The sequence below is a fragment of the Moschus berezovskii genome, chromosome 21 (assembly GCF_049115385.1).
Source record: "Moschus berezovskii isolate FMDL1 chromosome 21, NW_MosBer_1.0, whole genome shotgun sequence".
NCBI lineage: Eukaryota > Metazoa > Chordata > Mammalia > Artiodactyla > Moschidae > Moschus > Moschus berezovskii.
Genome location: NC_142480.1, coordinates 3,401,317 through 3,426,433, shown reverse-complemented (window position 1 = coordinate 3,426,433; position 25,117 = coordinate 3,401,317). Strand labels below are relative to the sequence as shown.

The 25,117-nt window shown below is 47.6% G+C and overlaps 1 protein-coding gene across 1 annotated transcript in view; it reads left to right on the top strand.

Moving 5' to 3' along the window:
• The first annotated feature begins 250 nt into the window (after positions 1-250).
• DYNC1H1 (dynein cytoplasmic 1 heavy chain 1) overlaps positions 251-25,117 on the top strand; it is a 62,235-nt gene continuing 37,368 nt past the window's right edge. Inside the window, exons 1-11 of the mRNA XM_088829842.1 lie at positions 251-646; positions 8,028-8,115; positions 10,041-10,214; positions 10,451-10,706; positions 11,082-11,268; positions 12,717-12,988; positions 13,080-13,307; positions 16,471-17,547; positions 18,170-18,349; positions 19,815-19,964; positions 24,429-24,575. Of these exons, the coding sequence (XP_088685968.1) occupies positions 394-646; positions 8,028-8,115; positions 10,041-10,214; positions 10,451-10,706; positions 11,082-11,268; positions 12,717-12,988; positions 13,080-13,307; positions 16,471-17,547; positions 18,170-18,349; positions 19,815-19,964; positions 24,429-24,575 (3,012 nt within the window). The 5' untranslated portion in view covers positions 251-393. The remainder of the gene's footprint in view (positions 647-8,027; positions 8,116-10,040; positions 10,215-10,450; positions 10,707-11,081; positions 11,269-12,716; positions 12,989-13,079; positions 13,308-16,470; positions 17,548-18,169; positions 18,350-19,814; positions 19,965-24,428; positions 24,576-25,117) is intronic.

Sequence of the window (25,117 nt, the reverse complement as noted above, 5' to 3'; positions counted from 1 at the left end):
CCTTCAGGGCTTGAGGTGCGGGGACGGCGGGGACTCCGCCCAGCGCTGGAACTACGAGTCCCAGAAGGCCGCGCGGTGGCGCCGCCGGGGTCTCCTGCGCGCGTGCGTGACGCCATGACGTAGGCGCCGCGCGAGGCGCCAGTGGCCGCGGCGGGCGGGCGGGCGACGTCGTGACGTAGGCGGTGCGCGAGGCGTGGCCGCGGCGGGCGGGGCGGGGACGGCGGGCGGCGGCCTTTAGGGCGGAGCCGGCTCCCGCTCTCCCTCAGTCGGCCGCGGGTAGCGGACGGTCGGCCGGTGGCGCCGGTTTCTCTCGCGCGCCGGCTCCCTTGCTCGCTCTCTCGCCGAGTCGCGGCCGCCTCCTCAGCGCTGCGCGCGGGTCTCGATCGCGGCGCCATGTCGGAGCCCGGAGGCGGCGGCGAGGACGGCTCGGCCGGCCTGGAGGTGTCGGCGGTGCAGAACGTGGCCGATGTGTCGGTGCTGCAGAAGCACCTGCGCAAGCTGGTGCCGCTGCTGCTGGAGGACGGCGGCGAGGCCCCGGCCGCGCTCGAGGCGGCGCTGGAGGAGAAGAGCGCCCTGGAGCAGATGCGCAAGTTCCTGTCGGATCCGCAGGTGCACACGGTCCTGGTGGAGCGCTCCACGCTCAAAGGTGCGGGGCCCGCAGCCGCCGGGCGCGCCCCCCGGGGCCGGAGACCCGCGGGCACAATGGGCTCGCTTTGTCTGCTCGGCCTCTCAAGATGGCCGAGTTGGGTGGAGACGGCGTCTCCCGGGCCGAGCGCGGGCGGAGGCCGCATCCCGGCCTCCGCTGTCACATGAGCTCTTCGGTTTCGGTTTGTGTCCAGGCCGGGCCGGCCTCGGGAGGGGTCCCGGCCGGCCGGCCTGGATTGTGGCCCCTTCGGTCGCCCGGATGTAGGGGGAGGGCCCGGCGGCCCACCCACGCCCCGTGCCGAGGCCCGAGCAGGGACCGTGGCAGCTCCGCCTGCCCCGCGGGGCTTCCCCTGTGCTGGGTTGGACAGCGCACGCAGCTCGGCCTCTTGGACTTCCTGCTGTCCCCTGCCGAGGCGAGGTGCATCTCCCCCACGCTTCGTACTCGAGAAAACTTGAGGCCCACCTGAAACGACTGGTCCAAGGACACCAGCTAACCCTCCCGAGACTGGACCCAGCATCTCAGTTTCCAGTCCGGTTGTTTTCATTCAGACATACCCCGTATTTGTGGAATGCTCCCTGATGGCTCAGACGGTAAAGCGTCTGCCCGCAATGCGGGAGACCTGGGTTCGATCCCTGGGTGGGGACGATCCTCTGGAGAAGGGAATGGCAACCCACTCCAGTGTTCTTGCCTGGGAAAACCCACGGACAGAGGAGTCTGGCAGGTTACAGTCCATAGGGTCACAAAGAGTCGGATACGACTGAGCAACTTCACTTTCTTTTAAGATGATCCTAACGATGACCTAGCGGTCTTTGAATCTATTGGGTTGGTCAGAAAGTTCCTTCAGGTTTTTCCCTAACGTCTTATGGATGTTTGGCACGTTTTTACCGTCTTCAAGGGAGAGGGATGCGGGTTAGGCACCGTGCCTGCTTTGGCAGCAGGTATACTGAAACAGGTTAGCCACCCAGTAGAGGGAGGGGGTGAAGGTTTGCGTATTCCAGCGGTCTCCTCCCGTAGTGACCTCCCTAAAGCAGGGCTGGACTCCTCTTGAGAGGGGAGCTAGCCTTCCACGAGGATTTCCCCTGGATGCTTTGAGACCATTTGTAGGCAGTGGCCCGCGGGTCTTGACAGTTCTGTATGGGTGTGGCCGGGTGCATCCAGGAGTCAAGAGGATGAGGACCAGGTAAATTCTAGCTTAGTACCGAGGATGGGGCATTGTCTGGAAGTGTTGGGGGACAAGCTTCTTGCAATCTCAAAAAGCTGTGTTGTCTGCCTCATGGTCCTGTTCCCTGCCCCCTCCCCCCAGACTTATATTTGTTTCAGATAATTTGTTTCTTTCAAAGATTTTTCTTAATCAGGAGATGCTTCATTGTAGCATTGGTCTCTGCAGGAGGGTCAGCTAGCGGGAAAGAGAATTTTTCTTAGATCCACAGAGAATGTGCAAAGCCAATAAACCATCCAGGCGTATTTTGTGTTATATGAATATTAATGTTGTTTAGGGTTTTCTTTTATGTTTAGGATTGTTTTCCTACATGGAAACCACCAGTGTTTGAAAAACTTTTTTTGAACTCATTTCCTTTATTTTTTTTCTTTTAAAGTATAGGATCGCAATAGAAAATTAAACAGATAATTAAAATCACCTGGAATCCTTCGACCTAGATATGGCCACAGTCGGCCTTTTTGGTGTCTGTCTTTGTGGTGGTTTTCCAGTGAACATACATTGTTTTATTAAAATACATTTTAATTTGTGTTGTTACTGTATTTTGAGTGGCTTGACCTTGGCTAATTCTTGATCATATTTTCATTGCACTGTTTGTGTTTTGAAATCGGTGATTTCTACGTTAGGTCTCAGTTTCTTTTTACGGAAAATTGTAAGTTTTTTTCTTTGCTTCTAGGGTTCTCTTTAGTGGTTCACTTGACTCAACATCTTAGGATTGAACTTTGCTAAAATTATTGGAGGGTACCCCTATTTCTGTTGAATGCTTTCTGGTGCAAATCACCTCTGTTTTCTTGATGGTGCATTTTCTTCTTTCAGGATCCAGGCATCCGAATCTTGGCTCCATAATGACTTGCACTTTTGAACATTGACTAAGGAATGACTGTCTAAAATTGAAATCCTACTTCATTCATGTATTTATAAAAGTCCCATAAGTATTTCTAGTAATTCAATCGGTCTGTAACTTATTTTTCACTTACAGAAATCTGAGGAAAAATTATGTGGTCCCATAAGTCTAATTATTAGCATCCTGGCTGCACTAGCATAACCTGGACACAAGTGCAGGCCCAGGTCACTTAGGAGGAGGACTGTCTGTCTTCCAGCTGGTTTTTTTTAGTTAGTGTTGCCGTTTGCTCCTTTCAGCAAATAAGAACACCCAGTAGTTATTTCCAGTGAAAACGTAGGCTTCCGTTATAATATTGAGAACAAATCTGAGTGGTTTAAACTGAATAAAGACCACCACCTACATTGAAGTCATATCATTTATTCAGTGAATTTATTTACTTTTACTTTATCTTCCCCTCTCATGCCCCCCCCATCTTTTTTTATGGAAAGAATTTTCTAAACACATAATTGAACATAGAAGCATTTTTTATATTGAAGATCGGTCTATTTCTTTTCTTTTTTTTTTTAAACTGCTGCCTCTAGCTTTAAACTTTTTTGGTAAAGTACAGCACTCCTTGCAGTGTAGAATAAAGGTTGTGAATTTAGCAGTTTATTTTGGGGGCTGCCCCGTGCAGTTTGCACCACCTTAGTTCCCCAGTCAGGATTGAGCCCATGCCCCCTGCAGTTGGGGCGCTGAGTCCTAACCACTGGACCACCAGGGAAGTTGCTATTGATTTTATTTTGATAGCGGAGAGTTGGTAGAAAAGGGAAGGTTAAATTGTGGCTTCTCAAGAGAAATCTCCCTCCTGTAATTCCTGGCCTGTGCTGTGGAAAAGTGTTTTCCTCACAGTGTACTTTTGAAAGTATGACCAGGTAGGTGATCATTACTTGATAGGCATTTTATGATGGCAGTGACGTTTCTGTAGTGTTTTTACCTGTCGTGCGTTTTTATTTGAGCTCCATCTCCAGGAGAGGTTGGGTGGTGAAGGCGGAGGAAGGTGAGGATGCTCTGGGGTGCAGCTGCTGGAGCTGGCGGTTCCAGGGCTTGTCTGTGGCCAGGCTGGGAGCAGGTGCTGTGGGGCTCCGGTTTTGCTGTGTTCCACTCAGGTGTCTTAGCCTTGGATGAGACTGAAAATGGTGGCTGCCTTTAGTCCACACTCAGCCTAAACTTGCAATTTTAGTTTTTCCTGACGGATATAGTTAAAGGGGTTTTACCTCCGCTTCGTTAGTGCAGAGCTGACCAGCAACCGGAATATGAAGGAAAGCTTGTGGTTTTTACAGGACTCGCCCTCCTAGAGGTGTAGTGGTGTAGAAAGATTTATGGGGAATATTTTTGTGGAATTTTAAACATTATTTTTCCGAAGACTTAATTTCCCTAAAAGATGAAGAAATAGATTGATGATTAAAAAGTATTCCTTTCTGGCCTTTCCTTACACCCCAGAATGGTTAATAAAATGATTAAGAAATTAACAGGAGGCATTTCCTGTGACTCAGAACTGTCTTGGAGTGCTGGGCAGGAGTCCCTCAACCTGGGACCTCACTGTCCTGTGCTGACCCTCAGCAGGCCCCAGCGGTCTGCAGCAGGGTGAGTTTGGATGTGCAATGCTTTGTAGCGAGTGGAATTTGTGTACAGGAAAGGAAAAACAGTCGTCACTTCTTTTTGAAAGCTAAAAACAAATGGAAATTTTGTCTCTCGGCACTGCAGAGTATCCTACTGGAAGCAGCGGGAGAGAGGTAGCCCAGCCCACTCCGTCGTGAGTGAGGAAACCGAAACCGCAGGCTTTTAAGGCCCAGTTAGAAGGATGCTTTGAGGAGGGTTCTGAAACCTAAAAACGAATTTCTCTGTTCAGTTCCTTGATGCCCATTAAAAAGGGGTGTTCGTCTTTATTTGCTTCATAGCGGTTCTTTTGACTTAGTATGAGCCTTAAAAAGCGTTCAGTCTCTTAGGCATTACTGACTTACTCGTTTTTCTGGAAGTGTCAAAATGAGCCCCAGACTTCCCTAAGGTACAAGGGGAACGTGGGGTTTAACCCTCCTTTCATACTGCCAACGGTGTTATGAGTGAAGAGGCCCAGGACTCTCCCGAGAGTGTCGCACTCTGAAGGAGGGCACGGTGTGGATGCGGGGATGACTGCAGGAAGTACCAGGTGTGAGAGGGGAAGAGCCGGAGGGACCACTGCAGAAACAGGGGAGGGTGTGTGTGGTCGCGACTGACCAAAATCACGTGCTATTAGCAGCGTGCTGGGATTTTAAAAGGAAAAGAAGATGAGAAGTAGAGAACCTGGGACACCCAACAAGTGATCTGGCCAAAGAAAATGACTGGCCTCGTTTGCTTGTTGTGAAGAGTCTTGCCCTGTGGCTGGCAAAAGTTGGGAGGGGACAGTGGATGTGGGAGTGACCACGGGCAGGCCAGCCTGGCCTGGCCTGTTCTCCACACTGCGGACACACATCCCCTCTACCTGGGAGAGGCGGTATGAGTCCTGGAGTAAGTGAACGTGTATCTGTATTTCATTCCGCGAGGCGTATTGCTCACCTGATTCACAGTGTAATAATATAAATCATTTGTGGTTTGAAATACAGTCATCTTTCAAAAGAAGTATATGCACAGTAGTGCTTAAAGACATTTTGAACATCTCGAGAAGTTTTGACAGACTCTCAGAAGTTAACCAGAGAGGTGTCCACAGGCCGCTGTAACGTGTATCAGGGTGGCTGGCAGCAGAGGAATTTGAGAGATGGGCACAACCTGTGGGCTGGTATTTCGGTTCCGTGCATATATTAGCAGGCAGCACAGTATCAGTCTGTTGTGTATTCACCAGTAACTGTAGCATCATTAGGGAACTGGCTCAGACTTTACGAAAAGTGGCATATTACCTGGTAAAACATGCAGACTCTGTGTGTGTGTGTCTAATACTGCAGGATTGATAGTCTCTGTTAGGAATCTACTAGTAAGTGTCTTTCTTTCCTCCAAACAATTTTTTTAATGTTTCTGCAGAAGTAAATTATTATTCTTTGGAATATGTAATCATTTATGAAGAGGAAAGGAAAGTTTAAATTGTTTGGCTGTTGACAAAACAAGGTCCTGAGTTCTCCGTAATGGGACTCAGACCCACTCAGGCTTCATGTGGTCCTTATGTTTATGGGGAACAGGGTTAAAAAGCCTAATTCAAAATGTAGTCTTCAGCTGATTACTGACGACTTCCAGCAATTACTGTCATCAGAGGCAGTTCGAGTTTTACGGAGCCAACTTGCACACCCTTGTCTGAGGGTGATGTCATGGGGCGTGCCTCGTGCTGCAATGCAGTGTGATTCCAGGGTGGGCTGGGCGGGCCCTGCACAGCCGTCCTGAGAAGGAGACAGACGGAGCCGGCCGTGACTCATCGCCTGGCCTCCTGCCTGCCTCCTTTAACCCCGTTTGCATTAGGCCGCGCGCCGGCAACGTGGTTAGACGCTGAGTCCAGTCGGCATGCTTGATTTCATTTATATAGAGGATGATGCTTTGTCCGGGAGGAAGAAGTTATTACTGTATTCTTTAATTATGTCAGTAATTTCCTTTGGTAATTATTTTCTGTTTATTGTTGGAGTGTTATTTTAATGACATGTATTTTGTGTAACCCATAGAAGAACATTACTGAAAGTTCAAAAAATTGAGGGAAAAATTATTTCATTATCCCTCCACCCTGACAGCTGCTTTAGTTTGGGAGTATTTCCTTATATTCTTTGTGCTTGCGTTTTACAGACTGCAGTTATGTATTTGGTTGGTTTCAGGCAGTGTGATTTATCTTATCTGTTGGTATGTCCACATTTCAGTAGTTAGAAAAATAGATTGGTTTGGGGGTTTTTTTTTTTTGAGGTAGTTGGTAATGTTCAAAAAAACAGCTAGGAAGTCCCTGGCACACTAGACTGTCCTGCCGCTCACTTCCCTCCTCCTTCCTGAAGAGATACCGAAAATAACATTTTGGAAGAGTTATTGTCCTCTTGATCAATATACCAATATTTTCTGTGCTTTTAGTGTGAATTTTGTATTTGTCTCATCCTAAAGCTAAAGAAGCAAACAGCTTTTACTCATAGTTTTTAGCATTTGTAGAAACTTGACAGACCACCTGGTTTAGTACCCAACCCTTTTCTGATGCTCCTTCTACATTTTACAAATTTGAAGCTGAGGGGAAGAAAACTGACTTTCCCAGGATCATTTAGTCAAGTCTGCTGCCTTTGCTATCACACCATGACTTAGAAGTAAAGGCAAATCACATGTAACAAGTTAGATGAATTCTTCCGTATTTATTTTTCCTAATGTAGTTATTCCATGTAGTCTGTGGTTGCAGAGATAAATTACTAGCGGGTGTGCGCATCTAGTCAATTAGGGCTAGGTCTAGAGGTTTGGATTACTTCCTTTTTACAATTTTTTATATATTTTTCCATTTTGCTTTTTAACTCTTTAGAAATTTTATTCACATTCATCTTGAGTTATCATAGTTTTACATTCCAGTAAGCTTTTTAGAATCCCTGCTGCGTTCATAGGTCGACCGCAGAGCAGGCTGTGAAAGTGCTGTAAGGGCAGCGGGAAGGCCAGGCGAGTGCCCCCTTGTGACCCTGGGGGCGTTTCTTGTAGCAGTTTTCTTGATGGAGGGAGGAGGGCGAGCTGTTGACCCAGGTTTGGAATCAGACTTCTGCGTCTTCCCTTTGTCCCTTCCTAGTCGTGTGTCTGAAGGCGTTTACGTACATTCCTCGCTTGGAACAGAAGGATAACAGTCGTCATGCCACCCCCGCAGGGTCGTCGTGAGGGTTGAGTGTAGGACACACTTGACATGATGCCCGTCACATAGAGGGTGCCGGGTAGACAGCTGAGCAGAATACCCGGAGCGGGTGGGTGGCCTGCGTGTCAGGAGCTCCCGGGATGGAACCGCCGGGGTGGGGTGCGGGGAACCTGGCCTTGGTGCGCAGACACTGGTGGCACCGCCTGAGGCCAGGCCCGCTCCAGGCATCCGCGCAGGCAGTCCTTCAACTGCCCAGGCATGCCAGCATGCCCCAGTTTACAAACAAGGAAGCAGAGAGGCTGGGAAGTTAAGAACCTTGCCCAGGATCACACAGCAGACAAGCGCCTGGATCCGTCGGCACTCAGGAAAAAATGGGTGGAAGGGAAAATTAGGTCAAGCTATGTCACACGGGGTGTAAGTGCCTGGTTGGGGATGGGGTGAGGCTCATCAGGCTCTGAGCAGTTGATAGATTCAATTAAAAATTGAAATAGTGACTTGAATTTTATATAATGTCTATAATGATTTGCAGAGGATGTCGGTGATGAAGGAGAAGAAGAAAAAGAATTTATTTCCTATAACATCAACATAGACATTCACTACGGAGTTAAGTCCAATAGGTGAGTAGTATGCATATACCATTGTTTTGGATTGTAAAACTTGCAAGAATCGAATGTAAATCCTAATCAAGTCAGAGTTACCAGGAAAACACTTGAAAGATTTCTGCTCTTTAATTCAGTTTCTTGTCTTCGATTTTATCTACTCAAATTAAGAGGATTTCCAAGTCAGTATAAAATTAAAGTATTTTAATTGCCATGTCAGGGCATTAGCCCTTGAGCCACAATGTGTTAATACTTAACATGTCTAATAATGCTCTGAGATTATATCTGAGTTTTCATTATTATAAATAAGTCACACACATTCATAGGTACAGGTCTGATTCTGGTTAGGATAAATCCCTAAAGATAGCACTGCTGGTTCAGATACAGCATTAGAGTCTTTAACAGACTCTAAACGTTACCAGATTTCCCACCTTCTAAAAAGGTTATGCACATTTTTATTCTAGTAGACTTATTGAAATTCAAATACGTAAATGTTTATTTTGCATCGGCTTTTTAAAACTTTTTAGTTTGAATAATATCAAGCTTTCCAGAGTTGCCTGGACAGCATATGGCACCTCCCAGATATCAGTTAACCCTTCCCACGTCTGCACTGTCCTTTTTCTCCGGAGCCATCTGAGACTTGGTTATTGACAGGCTGCCCCTTCGTCCCTAAGCATTCTCCAGCCATTCACGTTGTTGCTCACAGCCTCCGTACGATTTTCAGATTGCCGACATTTTAGACCAGCTTCCTCTCGGCACGGTGCACACTCGTATTTTCTCAGTTCTGCCCCTTGCAGTATTTCTCCCATGATCCAGAATCCGGTTGCATGTCTTTGATGACACTGGTATCGTTGCTGAGTGCAGACCAGTAGTTTGATGGAGTGCCCTTGCACTGGATCTCTGTTGCTTCTCCGTGGTTACGTTCAAGTTGTACATTTTTGGCAGGAATACTGTTGTGACTGTGTTCCTACTCAGCGTGTCACAGCAGGAGCTTCAATGACTTTTTAGAATAATAGGAAGTATTGTGTCTAAAGTCCATATACATAATATGAGAACTGGAAAATGCAGATATTGCTTCCCCTGAAGCTGTTGGTTCAGCCCCCTTTGGGCGCCTGTTAACAGCAGTGGGTGTGCAGAGGAATAAAACGTAGCTCCTGTTCCCGAGAAGCTCGCGGTCTCTGGGGAGGAAGAGTGGCAGATATGCAAGCAACTGTGTTACTTGGGAAATCTTAGAGGTGCAGAATCCCTTGAAACCTGAAGACCAGGGAGACTGCTTCTGCTTAGGAAAGATCGCGCAGAAGTGATGCTGGAGTTGGGATTTGAAGGTTGACTTGGAATTTCAGCAGTTGAATATAGGCTTCTTAAGCAGCTACAGGAGAACACATGCTGTTCAGAGAACGGGTCATGTAGTTTACAGGGTGTCTCAAGTCGGGTATGGGGTGCATAGCGGGAGATGAGACTAGAAGAGTTGGTTTAGGCCGGGTGTAAGGGCCTGGAATGTTCCCTCATCACTTTAACCCGCAGGTGACTTTTGTTGTGGTCAAGCTGACATGTGATTCAATATCATAAATGAATGGGACGGATTATAATGAGATCACATTTAAGTTCTTCATGGCTTGTAGCTTGCAGTTGCTAGGGAGGTTAGTTTTCATGAGGGCAAGATTATGAACTCAGCCTCCATATGAGACAAATTAACTTGGCCTGGTTTCATGGTCACGTGTTATAACCTTAACCTTGATTCCATAGTTGAATCCACATAGATGAATAAAGAAAGAGAAGCAGCGTATTTCACTATTAAAAAAGCAACAATTTATCCTTAATACGATTTTAAAATTAAAGCATTCAAATGGATTTTTAACTTGCGTGTACCACAAAGAAGTCTGTAGTCATTACGACTATTGAGGACTGAGAATGTTCTAATGCTTTCCTTTCCTTTCTTTCAGCTTGGCGTTCATTAAACGAACTCCAGTGATTGATGCAGACAAGCCAGTGTCTTCCCAGCTCCGCGTCCTCACACTCAGTGAAGACTCGCCGTATGAAACCTTGCACTCTTTCATCAGCAATGCAGTGGCTCCTTTTTTTAAGTCCTATATCAGGGAGTCTGGCAAGGCCGACAGGTGAAAAAAAAAACAGTTTTCCTCCGTTAGTTCGAATGTCATATTTCCCTTAATGTTCATAACACTCCAGGGAGAGAATGACGCAGTATTCAGAAACTGGGGGGGTAAAGCTGCTAAACCTGCAGGATGCGAATCTGTTGCTTTAATGTGCAGCATTGATATTTGACAGACCTGAAATAACAGAATCCCTTTGGAGACGATAGCACACCAAAATTTGAGGGTTTTTGTCTTTTTAGGGACGGTGATAAAATGGCTCCTTCAGTTGAAAAAAAGATTGCCGAGCTTGAAATGGGACTCCTGCACCTGCAGCAGAATATTGAAATTCCAGAGATCAGCCTGCCCATTCATCCGATTATTACAAATGTTGCAAAACAGTGTTACGAGCGTGGAGAAAAGCCGAAAGTGACAGACTTTGGAGACAAGGCTGAAGACCCGACCTTCCTCAACCAGTTACAGTCTGGGGTCAACCGCTGGATCCGAGAGATCCAGAAGGTAAGAGCACGATGTTGAGAGCGTCGTGTCAAATGTCTGTGAGAAAAGCGGTACGAATTCTTGTCAAGGAGGTGAATTCTGTGATGCCTGTTGGCTCTCCCTCTCGTCGGTCCTGGGAGTGCTCGGGGGAGGACTAATGTCGGCCCGCGTGAAGCGGTCAGGGTACCGTGTGACATGGTTATATTGTACCACCTGCGAGACAGCCTTAATCTCAGCTGTCTCAGTCCTTTGGTTCCAAACTAAACCACCTATTATACACGGAAGGAAATCTACTTGAAATATTGGCCCTAAATTTTAATGCACATATTCAGTTAATAATATTTTTCTACCTTTGTTTAAATGCTGAATACTCTTGAATGTTATTTTGTATTTAAGGTGACCAAACTTGATCGAGATCCAGCCTCAGGAACCGCCTTACAGGAAATCAGTTTTTGGCTAAACTTGGAACGTGCGTTATATCGTATCCAGGAGAAACGAGAGAGCCCGGAAGTTCTCCTGACACTGGACATCTTGAAACACGGCAAGCGATTCCATGCCACAGTCAGCTTTGACACTGACACAGGTAAAGACTAGAGCTTGGAGCTGAGAGGCTGATGCAGTGAGCTTGCAACCTGGGTTTGTGATGAAAAGATGCACCATCTCTCCTGACTGCTTACTCCTTTGCATCTTACTTCATCTTTCGCCAGCTCTAGGCGATGGAAGTGATCTTCCCACCTACCTCCCTTTCCCTTTAGGGCTCTCAAGAACGAGAGCCAGTTTCTAGGCCTGAGTATAGGGAGCCCTGGGGGCTCCCCTCCTATTTCTCAGGTACTTGGTTCCCTGAGTAGGCTCTGCTTCTTTCAGTGTACAGTTAAGCATGCTTTTGACAGTCCAGGCAGGAGCATGGTTTATGTTAAGCAGAAGTTCTTTGCCCACAGGGCTGCGGAAGGAGAGCTGGTCAGTACTTTCTCTTCTGCTATTTACCTGCCCCTCCCTGCATTCTCCGCCCTCTTCCCTGTTCTGAACAGTTGTCACGATAAAGGTAGTTTCTGAATGGGCAGCAGGGAGGGTGCCGTTGAATGAGCATGTACCAGGCTCACAGATGTCGAGTGCCGGACGTGGCCAGACCTCGCTCTTCACCAGAGACACTCTAGAACCAGTCATCAGGCAGCAGTCGTCATCACGTTCTTTTCCTTCCCCTCCGGAAAGGTTGTGGTGCCCACATTTTAAATGTTTCAGTTCCTTTGACCACATTTCTTATACTCGCTAAGAAATGGACATTCACTATTACCGAAACCTATACCTTGTATTTTTTTAATGCCTCTGAAACCTTTATTTTTCTCTTAATATATCTCTTTTTTTTAAAATCTTATAGCAGAGGAAGTTTAAAAAAAAAGACCAGGACCCAGGTTTTTCTGTGTTCCATGTCTACAATACACTCCCCCTAACTTGAGTCATGTGTATAAAATTTAAATTTCAGTGTTGTTAATGCTGATAAAATTCAAGTTTTACAAATCCAATGTGTTATTACTAGAATGCTTAGATAGTATAGAAAGCAAACAAAGATGATATCTCTGGGACTATCACTCACAGCCTTTGGAGTATACATGAATACTGACTGACAGTATACAGTCAGTATACATTATACTGACTGACACTCTTTAAAAGCAAAATTGAGACCGCACTGGGATCACCTGTTAATAACATTGTTTTTTTCAAACAGCACAATTTCCGTGTTTACTAAATCTTCTGCAGCATCAGAATGTTCCATTGTGAGGATGTATTCTAGTTTACCTAACTAGTATTGGCTTCACCAAAAAGTTCATTTGGGTTTTTCCATGTTATGGAACAATCTTTTTTGGCAACACAATATTTAAACCTAAAAGGAATAATACTGTTTTACGTTTAAAAAAAAAAATGAGGTATAACTGACACATAACGTTATGTATTACAGTTATCTGGCTTCTTGTGAAAGCTGTGAAACTGTTGAAACTTGATGTGAAAACTATGTAACTTTCTCTGTTAATCTAGGTCTGAAACAGGCTTTGGAAACTGTGAATGACTACAATCCTCTGATGAAAGATTTTCCTCTGAATGACTTGCTGTCTGCCACTGAGCTAGACAAAATAAGGCAGGCACTTGTTGCAATTTTCACCCATTTGAGAAAGATCCGAAACACGAAATATCCCATTCAGAGGGCACTGCGCTTGGTGGAGGCAATTTCAAGAGACTTGAGTTCTCAGTTACTCAAAGTATTGGGCACTAGAAAACTGATGCATGTTGCCTACGAAGAATTTGAAAAAGTAAGTTGTAATATATCAGGAAGCCAACTTTAGGGCATTTCGATGAAAACATGCTTTAATAATAAGCTTCCCCTCTTAAATTCTATCCCAGGTTATGGTCGCATGCTTTGAAGTTTTTCAGACTTGGGATGATGAATATGAGAAACTCCAGGTATTGCTGAGAGACATTGTCAAAAGGAAAAGGGAAGAGAACCTCAAGATGGTGTGGCGGATCAACCCTGCTCACAGGAAGCTTCAGGCTCGCCTTGACCAGATGAGAAAGTTCAGACGCCAGCACGAGCAGCTGAGAGCGGTCATCGTCAGGGTCCTGAGGCCACAGGTGTGGCTCACGGTCTAAAGATTCATGCCTGCATTGCTTGAATGATTCTCTCTTTTTTCTTTTTTTACAGTCACCTACTTGTTCTCTAGCTCCGTTTCATCTGCCACTATCATCTTGAAGATCTAGTGATTCTGAATCATAGTGTTTGAGTTCAAATCTTTAACATTCTCCATCCATTCATTCCCATCCCCAAACTGCGTGGACCCCAGAGCCAAACCTCATGGGTTTACATCCTAGCTCAGCTGTTGGCCTAGCCATGTGACTGGGCTCATTGTTGTACTCTTCTCTCAGACTCCTTATCTGTAAAATGTGGATAATAATTGCGTTTGGCTCAGATTTATTGAAACACTTAAATGATTCCTTTTCTTTCTTCATGCTTTTTGATTTCTCTTCTCAATTCACCACTTTTCTTGAGCACTGCTTTTCTCCCTTTAAACAGTCCAGTCCAGGAAGAGCGGGCGGATTGACACATGTATAGGTAGACGAGTTGGTAAACAGATAGATACGTGACAAAGCCAATATATAGCCAGTGTTAATTGGTTGGTGTTAATGAGAGGCTCATGGTGGGGTCTCTCGTGTGTGTGCTTAGTCTAGGAGTCTTTCAGCCTTCCCGTCGTCTGAATTCTATGGTGTTAGTTGGGACGGGCGATCCGGTCTGGAAGCCCTGCCGTGTGGGTGCCTTCTCTGGTGAGGAGTGCCTGCTAGCCAGGGTGGAGCGGGGTGATGATGAGTGCTGGGTGTCTCCTCAGCTAGTGCGGCCCCGAGCCGTGTGTGCACGCGCGTGCGCGTGTTGGTTTTGCGTGTTAACCCTGCACTGTGTCCGTGAGAGACTTGAGCCTGGGGCTGATTCATCCCAACGTAGAGTGTCTCAGCCCTTTGTGCCCTGTCCTTCTCAGCCGTCACTGTTTGCAGAGCTCATTTCCTACGTTCCATTTGTAAACCGTGTGGTGTATGTACTGCCTTTATGTTCGTTAAGTGTGTAATAAACTCGTGTGCAGGCATGCACTCTCAGGGTGGTCTTATTGGAGGATTAGTAGTCTGTTCACATTTAATGTAGTTATTAGTAAGTCTGGATTCAGAGCTGCTGTTTGCTAGAGACCTAACAGCTGTATTTCTTTGAATTTTCTTTTTTAGTGTTTCCTCTAGGGATTACTATAGATCTCTACGTTACCGTGATATTCACAGTACTGACTAAGCCTCATGATCAGTTTAGATCTGTTTCCTCCTGCTCATCATGTTTGCAACAAGAGAAAGAATGCTATTCTTGCTATACGTATTGATCACATGTGTTATTATTTTGTGATATTGCTGTTACATATATTATAAACCCAGCAATACAGTGTTACAAGTTAAGCAGCCACATATATCTCAAAAAAATCAGGAGGTGAAAAGAAAAATAATGATATAATCTTTTACATTTGTCCCTGATTTATATTTTCCAGTTCTCTTCATTTCTTTCTGCGTCCTAAGTTATCTCTGCCATCTTCTCTCTGTAGTCTGAAGAAATTCTTTACTATTTCTTGTTCCATAGGTTTGCTGGCAACAGATTCACTCATTTCTTTTTCACTGAGAATAATTCTTCACTCTCAGATTTGAAGGATAGTTTCACTGGTTATAGAATATTTGGTTGACAGCAAGTTGTAAATCTGCCCAGACTTTACATTCTTGCAGGGCTCCCCAGGTCTCCTGTGTGTGTATATGATTTACTACATTGGCCCTTGTCAGACTGTCTTTTCCAGAACTCCCCCTTTATTTGTTTTCTAAATTTTATGTGCTAGGTCTTCGTTGCTGCATGGGCTTTTCTCTAGTTGTGGCGAGTGGGGGCGACTCTGTTGCCACGCATGGGCTTCTCGTCGCAGTGGCTTCCCTTGTCCCAGAGCACAGGTTCTGGGGTGCCCAGGCTTCAGCAGTTGCCACTCCCAGGATCTAGAGTGCTGGCTCTGTAGATGTGGTGCACAGGCTTGGAGGCTCCAAGCATGTGGGATCTTCCTGAGCCAGTACAGGCAGATTCTTATCCCCTCAGCCGCCAGGGAAGTCCCCAGTATCCCCTGCTGTAAGCTGCTCTGCTGCTTCCACCTGCAAAGCTGCGAGTCTTCCTGCCGGAGCTGGGGTGAAAGCACCCCCAGGCTGGACGGCCATCGGCTCACCGCTCTCACCTGACGTCAGCACACGTCAAGGTGCCAGCTGTGTTTGGTTGTTGTCCATTGTCCTGAAATGGCTAAAATTTAATAATTATGTCCAGGTTTTGCTCCTATAATGTCATTGCCAGGAGTTCTCAGAATGTTTTTAAATATATAAAATGCACAGGTTGACAAACATTTGTCCACAGTTTTGAAGTTTTTGTGCTACTCCGTGAACACGTGAAAGGGCAAGACAGGCCTGTAGCGTGATTTTGAAGTAGTGAAGATAAACAAGCTCTCGGGATTACAGTACAGCTGTCGCATGACATGGAAGGATTTATTGATGACAAAGGGCACTGGGGACAGCTGTAACTGTTGCCTACATTCATGACTGAAGAAAATGCTAAATTTAATTAGGCTTAGTGAAAATTATTTTCTCCAAACAAATTCACAGACTGTCTGAACTTGATGTGTGGCGTCTGCGGATCCCAGATCAAGCCCCCTGCCTGGCGGTATAATTCCGTGCGAGTGGGCGTGAGCTGTGCCCAGGGGTCTGCCGCGTCCTGAGGCGCAGGGCCTGTGTGCTCCACTGTCTGTCCAGGAGCGTGTGGGGGACTGAGCAGGGCCCTTTCAGTTACCGTCATGCTTGACCTGTCCCTCTGCTTCAGTGCGGACCCTGGGCTGTAATCTGAAGTTTCAGAAATAAAAATGAGAAGTATATTGGATACCGACTTTGTATGTAGCACTCCTGTGAAGTCCTGAGCTTTCCAGTGCAGTTTGAGGGAAGAACCCCAAACCCAGGTCTCAACACATTTTTTTTTTTTTTAACTTCTTCAGCTACAAAACTACATTGTCTGAAGGTCTTTACAGCAGAGTTAAAACGTACAGTATTGTGTCTTACACGGCCTAGAGTTGTGATTGTAAAATGTTTGACTAAACGTTAGGCTTACGTGGTGGACTGGTCATCTTGTGGTGTGTGCTACTCAGTGAGATGAAAGTCTTCCCTTGGCAGACCTGTTTCCTTCCAAATCCTCTCCTCCCAGGTCACAGCAGTTGCACAGCAGAACCAAGGAGAGGTGCCCGAGCCCCAGGACATGAAAGTGGCCGAGGTTCTCTTCGACGCCGCCGACGCAAACGCCATAGAGGAGGTCAACCTGGCTTATGAGAACGTCAAGGAAGTGGACGGGCTGGACGTCTCCAAGGAGGGCACGGAGGCCTGGGAGGCCGCAATGAAGAGATACGACGAGAGGATCGACCGGGTGGAGACGCGAATCACCGCTCGCCTGCGAGACCAGCTCGGCACGGCCAAGAACGCCAACGAGATGTTCCGCATCTTCTCCAGGTTCAACGCGCTGTTCGTCCGGCCTCACATTCGCGGGGCCATCCGCGAGTACCAGACGCAGCTGATCCAGCGTGTGAAGGACGACATCGAGTCTCTTCACGACAAGTTCAAGGTCCAGTACCCGCAGAGCCAGGCATGCAAGATGAGCCACGTGCGTGACCTGCCGCCCGTGTCCGGCTCCATCATCTGGGCCAAGCAGATCGACCGGCAGCTGACAGCCTACATGAAGCGCGTGGAGGACGTGCTGGGCAAGGGCTGGGAGAACCACGTGGAGGGCCAGAAGCTGAAGCAGGACGGGGACAGCTTCCGCATGAAGCTCAACACGCAGGAGATCTTCGACGACTGGGCCCGCAAGGTGCAGCAGCGCAACCTGGGCGTGTCGGGCCGCATCTTCACCATTGAGAGCACGCGCGTCCGGGGCCGTGCCGGCAACGTCCTCAAGCTGAAGGTCAACTTCCTCCCCGAGATCATCACCCTCTCCAAAGAAGTGCGAAACCTCAAGTGGCTTGGCTTCCGCGTCCCGCTGGCCATCGTGAACAAGGCTCACCAGGCGAACCAGCTGTACCCGTTTGCCATCTCGCTGATCGAGAGCGTGCGGACGTACGAGCGCACGTGTGAGAAGGTGGAGGAGCGGAGCAGCATCTCCCTGCTGGTGGCGGGCCTGAAGAAGGAGGTACAGGCACTGGTCGCCGAGGGCGTCGCCCTGGTGTGGGAGTCCTACAAGCTCGACCCCTACGTGCAGCGCTTGGCGGAGACGGTCTTCAACTTCCAGGAAAAGGTGCGTGCCGCTTCTGTCTTCCCCGTCCCGGAGCGTGGCCAGTCGGCTAGCAGTTAGCTCTCCACGGAGGCCGCCCACAGTCCCTACAGCTCAGGGCCACATCCGCCAAGTGGGAGAAGGAGGCCTTCCCCTCACCGGGCTGTTGGATGGTGTGGGGGCTTAGGGAGGCGGTCCAGTGACAGTCCCCATTCAGCGAGGGAACCAGGGGAGAGATGAAGGGCACAAGAGCTTCGTTACTGATAAAGCTGTGTGGACAGCAGGCTGGCGGTCGGCCCGCCCCAGGCCCTCCGCCCCAGACCCCCACCAGGCTGTGCTGCACTCACTTCCCGGCCCTGCTCCTGCCTCTGCAGGCAGGGTGGAGTCCGCTGGTCTGGTGTGCGGCTGGCTTCCGGAGAGGGAAGGTGTGGAGCAGCGTGCGTTGATGTCCTGCTCCTGTGCGTGCAGGCGGAGGGCGCCTTCCTGGGAGCAGGAGCAGGGAGGGTGTGGTGTCAAGACAGCACGCAGGGTTAGCACTCTGAGAAGAGCTTCTCTGCCTCAGACGTTTATTAACTGAGAAGAATGTACATGAGATAAAGGGATGGCGTAAGCTGGTGATTTAAATGCGAACCGTGCTTTCCTTGAGGTGGACGACCTGCTGATCATCGAGGAGAAGATAGACCTGGAAGTCCGCTCCCTGGAGACGTGCATGTATGACCACAAGACGTTCTCTGAGATCCTGAACAGAGTGCAGAAGGCCGTGGATGACCTTAACCTGCACTCCTACTCCAATCTGCCCATCTGGGTCAGCAAGCTGGACATGGAGGTAGGCTGGCGCTGACTACGTGTGGCGTTGTCTGCCGTCTGCATGGGGGTGGCCCCGGCCCAGAAGTCTGTTAGGTCATCCCTGAAAAGCTCGTTTCCGTGGAAGTTATCAGTGACCGTGACCATCCACTTCTTTCCAGAAATCCCCTGTAGCTGATAGTAGAGGGCGAACTGTGGTGCTGGCTGCAGTCACCCTCCTGCGCTGGAAGCAGGGAACTTCGGGGGAGGGGAGGAATGCTCTGTTTTCTGGGTGTGTGACAACCTCCTGCAGCCCGTCTCTGCTCTGCTAATGATTGAGGTGGTTCTCCCTGGCCCTGCTCTCTGGGCCGCCTTCTCTGGCCACCGTGTCTCCCTCCGCCAGCACCCCAGCATCCACGTACCTCTTGTTCCTGGTTTAGGGGATCTTGGCTCACCCTTGTGGGGTGGGTGTTGGAAGCATACTTAGCACCCCGTGTGGCTTCCTCGTCAGTGGGTGTCAGAGCAGCCATGAAGTCTCCAGAAGTGGGGAGGGTGTTTTATGGCAGAGGTCACTCGGTGGATAGGTGGCCACTGGTCAGTTCTGAGGTTGTGTGTGGGTCACAGGTTTTCTTCTCTACTGTGGATTAGTAAAACGCAGTGATTCCACCAACGGGCCCTGAGCAGAGCAAACGTCCACAAGCCCCAGTCTTCTGAATCGAGTGCAAGTCCCAGGTTTTCTCAGGCCCCCCCCACAGCGTTCCCAGGATGGTTGAGCGGGGAATGAGGGGGACTCTGAGCAAGATGGGTGGACACCCTCGTCCTTGGAAATCTCACAGATAGAGATTTCCGACTTCCTTCTTCACTTGTTGAAAGAAAACGGTCGCTGTTTGGTGACTGATGTTGTTTACTGTGGTGATCATTTTATAATAGGTATACATATTGAATCCTTATGTTGTACATACAAAACTAATGTTATAGTCAGTTATTGAAGGCAGGAGGAGAAGGGGGTGGCAGAGGATGAGATGGTTAGGTAGCATCACTGACTCAGTGGACATGGGTTTGAGCAAACTCCGGGAGAGAGCGAAGGACAGGGAAGCCTGATGTGCTGCAGTCCATGGGGTAACAAAGAGTCAGACATGACTTAGCAACTGAACAGCAACAAGAACAAAATCAATTGTGCCTCAATTGAAAAAAGAAAAAGAAAATGGTTTCATCTCGAAATTACAGTTTCCTAGTTTATACCTGAGTCTGGTTTTTGTGAATTTTCTGTCATACTGAACATATATCAAGACCTCTGCCACACCTGCGCGTTTGTGCTGGTCTGCTTGTCACTTGTAAGTGGCAGTCTGCAGGTGGAGAGCACAGTCAGCCTAGTGGTCAGTGATCCGGGGGTGATGGCTTGTAGTCAGGAACAATTCGTCCTGCGCCTGAAATAGCGGTTTTCTGTCAATACGCTCTGTGAGCTAACTTTGGGAGAAACACTGTTCTTAGACCTGTTTTCTCTGTAGATTGAAAGGATACTGGGCGTCCGGCTGCAAGCTGGCCTGAGAGCTTGGACACAGGTGCTCCTTGGACAAGCGGAGGATAAAGCAGAGGTTGACATGGATACAGATGCCCCTCAAGTTAGTCACAAGCCTGGAGGAGAGCCAAAGATCAAGGTGAGTATCTCTCAGGGCAGCCAGTTCCACAGTAAATGAAGCACCAGTGAAAAGGCCACTGTGGTGGGCAGCCCTGGGCCTGGTCGGCGTCCCGCGGTGACATGAGGTGAGGAGGAGGCTCTTCCCCCCGTGCTCCTCCCCCCAGCACCCACGAGGGCAGCACCAGGCAGACCCAGGCGGAGGGCCGTTCTGCAGAGAGCACCCCAGGTGCCAAGGCAGCAGAGAGGCGGGAAAACCTGAGTGTCACAGAGTGGAAGGGATTGAGGGGCTGTGACCGCCGACTGTGAAGTGGTGTCCTGTGAGACCCTGGCAAGTCTGACTGGAGTCCGTCCTTTAGTTGACAGTATATCGAAGCTGCCGTCCACGGGGTCACAGGGCCCCGATGACTGAGCGACTGAACGATGGACCAGTGCTCATGTCTTTGTTTTGGTAATGACACCACTTGAGAGGAGGCTGGAGCGGGGCATCCTTTTCCTCTTCGTGCCTGCCTTAGAACTCTGCTCTATGTCAGAAACAGTTTCAGAAACGCGTGGGGTGAATTTTCATTTGTTTGGCTTTGTCGGGGCTTAGTTACGGGGCGTGGGGTCCCCCTGTTGGTGCAGGCTCGTCAGTGGTGCTCACGGCTGAGTTATCTGTGGGGTCTTAGGTCCCCTGCCACGGAGCGAGCCCACATCCCCTGCATTGGAAGGGAGGTCCCTGACCACTGGACCACCAGGGAAGTCCCAGCTGTTTTGTTTTTTTTCCCTTAATGGAAAATAAAAATTAGAAATCTACACTGGGGGGAAAATTTCTGTTCTCCTAGGATATACGTAGGAAGTAAGTAATTTGAAGAACTGAATATAATGGTCTGCTTAACTGTGACCCTCAAATGTCAGTTTTAATACAAATCTGAGTAGAATTCTCGTGGAAGGGTACAGTAGCACGCCGGTGAGCACACTAGACAGCAGCCCTTGTCTCCACGTGGCTGTTTACCGGTGTGTGAAGGAGGGTTCTACTGGGGCCCGGCAAGCTTTCAGGAAGTTCTGTTTGAACTCTGCACATAGCACAGGCGGTTGTTATGAATGTGTGCGCCTCACACTGATTCCCTGAGCCACACATCGGTTCTGTGTAGTTTACAGTATTTGTGTTCTGTTTACTAGTGAAAGTCCCCAAATCAGAAGCCTGATAGAAGTGGGCAAGTAGAAGGTTTGATCTGAGAGAGACAATTGGCTTATTTTTTTCCTACCTACACTTCACCTTTTCTTTTAATACTGAAAATGTTTTCATTTTTGAATATTACAGACAGTCATTTCCAAACTTTTTTTTATTTTTAAAGTTACTGAAGGGAAACTTCCAAACTCATTCTATGAGGCCACCATCACCCTAATCCCAAAACCTGGTAAAGACCCCACAAAAAAAGAAAACTACAGGCCAATATCACTGATGAACATAGATGCAAAAATCCTTAACAAAATTCTAGCAATCAGAATCCAACAACACATTAAGAAGATCATACATCATGACCAAGTGGGCTTTATCCCAGGAATGCAAGGATTCTTCAATATACGCAAATCAATCAACGTAATACACCACATTAACAAACTGAAAAATAAAAATCATATGATTATCTCAATAGATGCAGAGAAAGCCTTCGACAAAATTCAACATCCATTTTTGATAAAAACTCTCCAGAAAGTGGGAATTGAAGGGACATACCTCAACATAATAAAAGCTATATATGACAAACCCACAGCAAACATTATCCTCAATGGTGAAAAACTGAAAGCATTTCCCCTAAAGTCAGGAACAAGACAAGGGTGCCCACTCTCACCACTACTATTCAACATAGTTCTGGAAGCTTTGGCCACAGCAATCAGAGCAGAAAAAGACATAAAAGGAATACAAATTGGAAAAGAAGAAGTAAAGCTTTCACTGTTCGCTGATGACATGATCCTCTACACAGAAAACCCTAAAGACTCTACCAGAAAACTATTAGAGCTAATCAATGATTACAGCAAAGTTGCAGGATATAAAATCAACACACAGAAATCCCTTGCATTCCTATACACTAATAATGAGAAAATAGAAAGAGAAATTAAGGAAACTATTCCATTCACTGTTGCAATGAAAACAATTAAATACTTAGGAATATATCTACCTAAGGAAACAAAAGACTTGTACATAGAAAACTATAAAACACTAGTGAAAGTAATCAAAGAGGACACGAATAGATGGAGAAATATACCGTGTTCGTGGATTGGAAGAATAAATATTGTAAAAATGAGTATACTACCCAAAGTAATTTATACATTCAATGCAATCCCTATCAAGCTACCAACAATATTTTTCACAGAACTAGAACAAATAATCTCACAATTTGTATGGAAATACAAAAAACCTCGAATAGCCAAAGCAATCTTGAGGAAGAAGAATGGAACTGGGGGAATTAACCTGCCGGACTTCAGGCTCTATTACAAAGCCACAGTCATCAAGACAGTATGGTACTGGCATAAAGACAGAAATATAGATCAATGGAACAAAATAGAAAGCCCAGAGATAAACCCACGCTCCTATGGACACCTTATCTTCGACAAAGGAGGCAAGAATATAAAATGGAGAAAAGACAGTCTCTTTAACAAGTGGTGCTGGGAAAACTGGTCAGCCACTTGTAAAAGAATGAAACTAGAACACTTCCTAACACCATACACAAAAATAAACTCAAAATGGATTAAAGATCTAAATGTAAGACCAGAAACTATAAAACTCCTAGAGGAGAACGTAGGCAAAACACTCTCCGACATAAATCACAGCAGGATCCTCCAAGACCCACCTCCCAGAATATTGGAAATAAAAGCAAAAATAAACAAATGGGACCTAATTAAAATCAAAAGCTTCTGCACAGCAAAGGAAACTCTAAGCAAGGTGAGAAGACAGCCTTCAGAATGGGAGAAAATAATAGCAAATGAAGCAACTGATAAAGGATTAATCTCCAAATTATACAAGCAGCTCCTGCAGCTTAATTCCAGAAAACTAAGTGACCCAATCAAAAAATGGGCCAAAGAACTAAACAGACATTTCTCCAAAGAAGACATAAAGATGGCTAATAAACACATGAAAAAATGCTCAACATCCCTCATCATCAGAGAAATGCAAATCAAAACCACAATGAGATACCATTTCACACCAGTCAGAATGGCTGCTATCCAAAAGTCTACATGCAATAAGTGCTGGAGAGGGTGTGGAGAGAAGGGAACCCTCTTACACTGTTGGTGGGAATGCAAACTAGTACAGCCACTATGGAGAACAGTGTGGAGATTCCTCAGAAAACTGGAAATAGAACTGCCATATGATCCAGCGATCGCACTCCTGGGCATACACACCGAGGAAACCAGAATTGAAAGAGACACATGTACTCCAATGTTCATTGCAGCACTGTTTATAATAGCCAGGACATGGAAGCAACCTAGATGTCCATCTGCAGATGAATGGATAAGAAAGCTTTGGTACATATACACAATGGAGTATTTTTCAGCCATTAAAAAGAATGCATTTGAATCAGTTTTAATGAGGTGGATGAAATTGGAGCCAATTATACAGAGTGAAGTAAGCCAGAAAGAAGAACATCAATACCGTATATTAACGCATATATATGGAATTTAGAAAAATGGTAATCTGAACCCTGTATAAGAGACTGCAAAAGAGACATAGGCATTTAGAACAGTCTTTGGGACTCTGTGGGAGAGGGTGAAGGTGGAATGATTGGAGAGAATGGAATTGTAGCATGTATATTATCATAAGTGACCAGTCCAGGTTCGACGCATAAATTTTCCTCTGTTCATTTCTTTGCATTTGTGCTTTTTTAATAAAATTCTTTTTTAGAAATAAAATAAAAAAAAATAATAATAATAATAAAGTTACTGAGATGCAGAAAAGCAAGTGAGGGTGTCTGAGTTGATCGGCTATGTAGTGGAGACTGAGCTGAAATTCTTAAATTAGCTCAAAGCACTGGCGGGCGGCACAGACCGATCCCAGCCTGTAGCTCGAAGCGCTGGCGGGCGGCACAGACCGAGCCCAGCCTGTAGCTCGAAGCGCTGGCGGGCGGCACAGACTGAGCCCATTCTGTAAACATATGTCAGTGAAGTCAGCCTTGCGTCACTCCTTTCTCAGGGCGCAAGGTCCTCACGTCCCAAGATCATCACACACATCAGATCCCATGGTGCTTCACTTAGCGTCCGTTGTGTCTGACACCCCGGCGCTGGGCGCCCGGGAGGAGCCCATGCGGAGCTGCCCTCTGACCTCCTGCAGGCCCTTGGGGAGGGCTGTAGACCAAACATGAGCTCACAGAAGGCCAGATCCATTAGTAACTTAGCAGACTTTGTGGTCCACACGGAACTAGTGTAATGATTCAGAGAGAGACAGTGGTATATAGAAAAGCCCTTGTACTGAAATAGACTGTTGATTCCAAACGGCACCTCTGCTTTCCAGAACGTCGTCCACGAGCTGAGGATCACCAACCAGGTCATCTATTTGAACCCGCCCATCGAGGAGTGCAGGTACAAGCTGTACCAGGAGATGTTCGCCTGGAAGATGGTCGTGCTGTCTCTCCCCCGGATCCAGAGCCAGCGGTATCAGGTGAGCCCCTGCGTGCCTGCAAGGGAGCCCCGGACCTCAGCCCAGCGCTGTGGCAGAACGCTGGACGGGGCGCGGTGAGACCCGACCCTTGCCCTGTGGTTACTGCTCCACACAGTCCCAGGTGTATCTCTTTGCTTAGCTGTGTGCGTAGCTCCGTTCTCTCTCCTCCCTCTTCCGGGGCCTGGTCTTGGCTCCCCCGGCTGTCCCTGCACCTCACTGGCCTGTCCACGCCACTGGTTCCTGCATGTTTCGTGCCTGCCCCGCCCTGCCCTCCGTGTCCCGTCTGGGCTGCTGGCCGTGAATAGCAGCTGTGTGCTGGCCCTGAGTGCCCCTGTCTCCTCTGGTCCTGACCCTGAACTCCACGTGCCGGGCCTGCTGCCACCTCACGGCTGCATGTGGCCGCCTGCAGACGTCCCCTCCCTCAGACCTGTGTCTCCCCGTCGTTTCTTCCCCGGCCTCTAACCTGCTCCGATCTTGACGTCACCCTGGACGCCCACTGTCTCCATCTTCAGAATTTACGCTGGTCTGTCTCTTGTGACTCC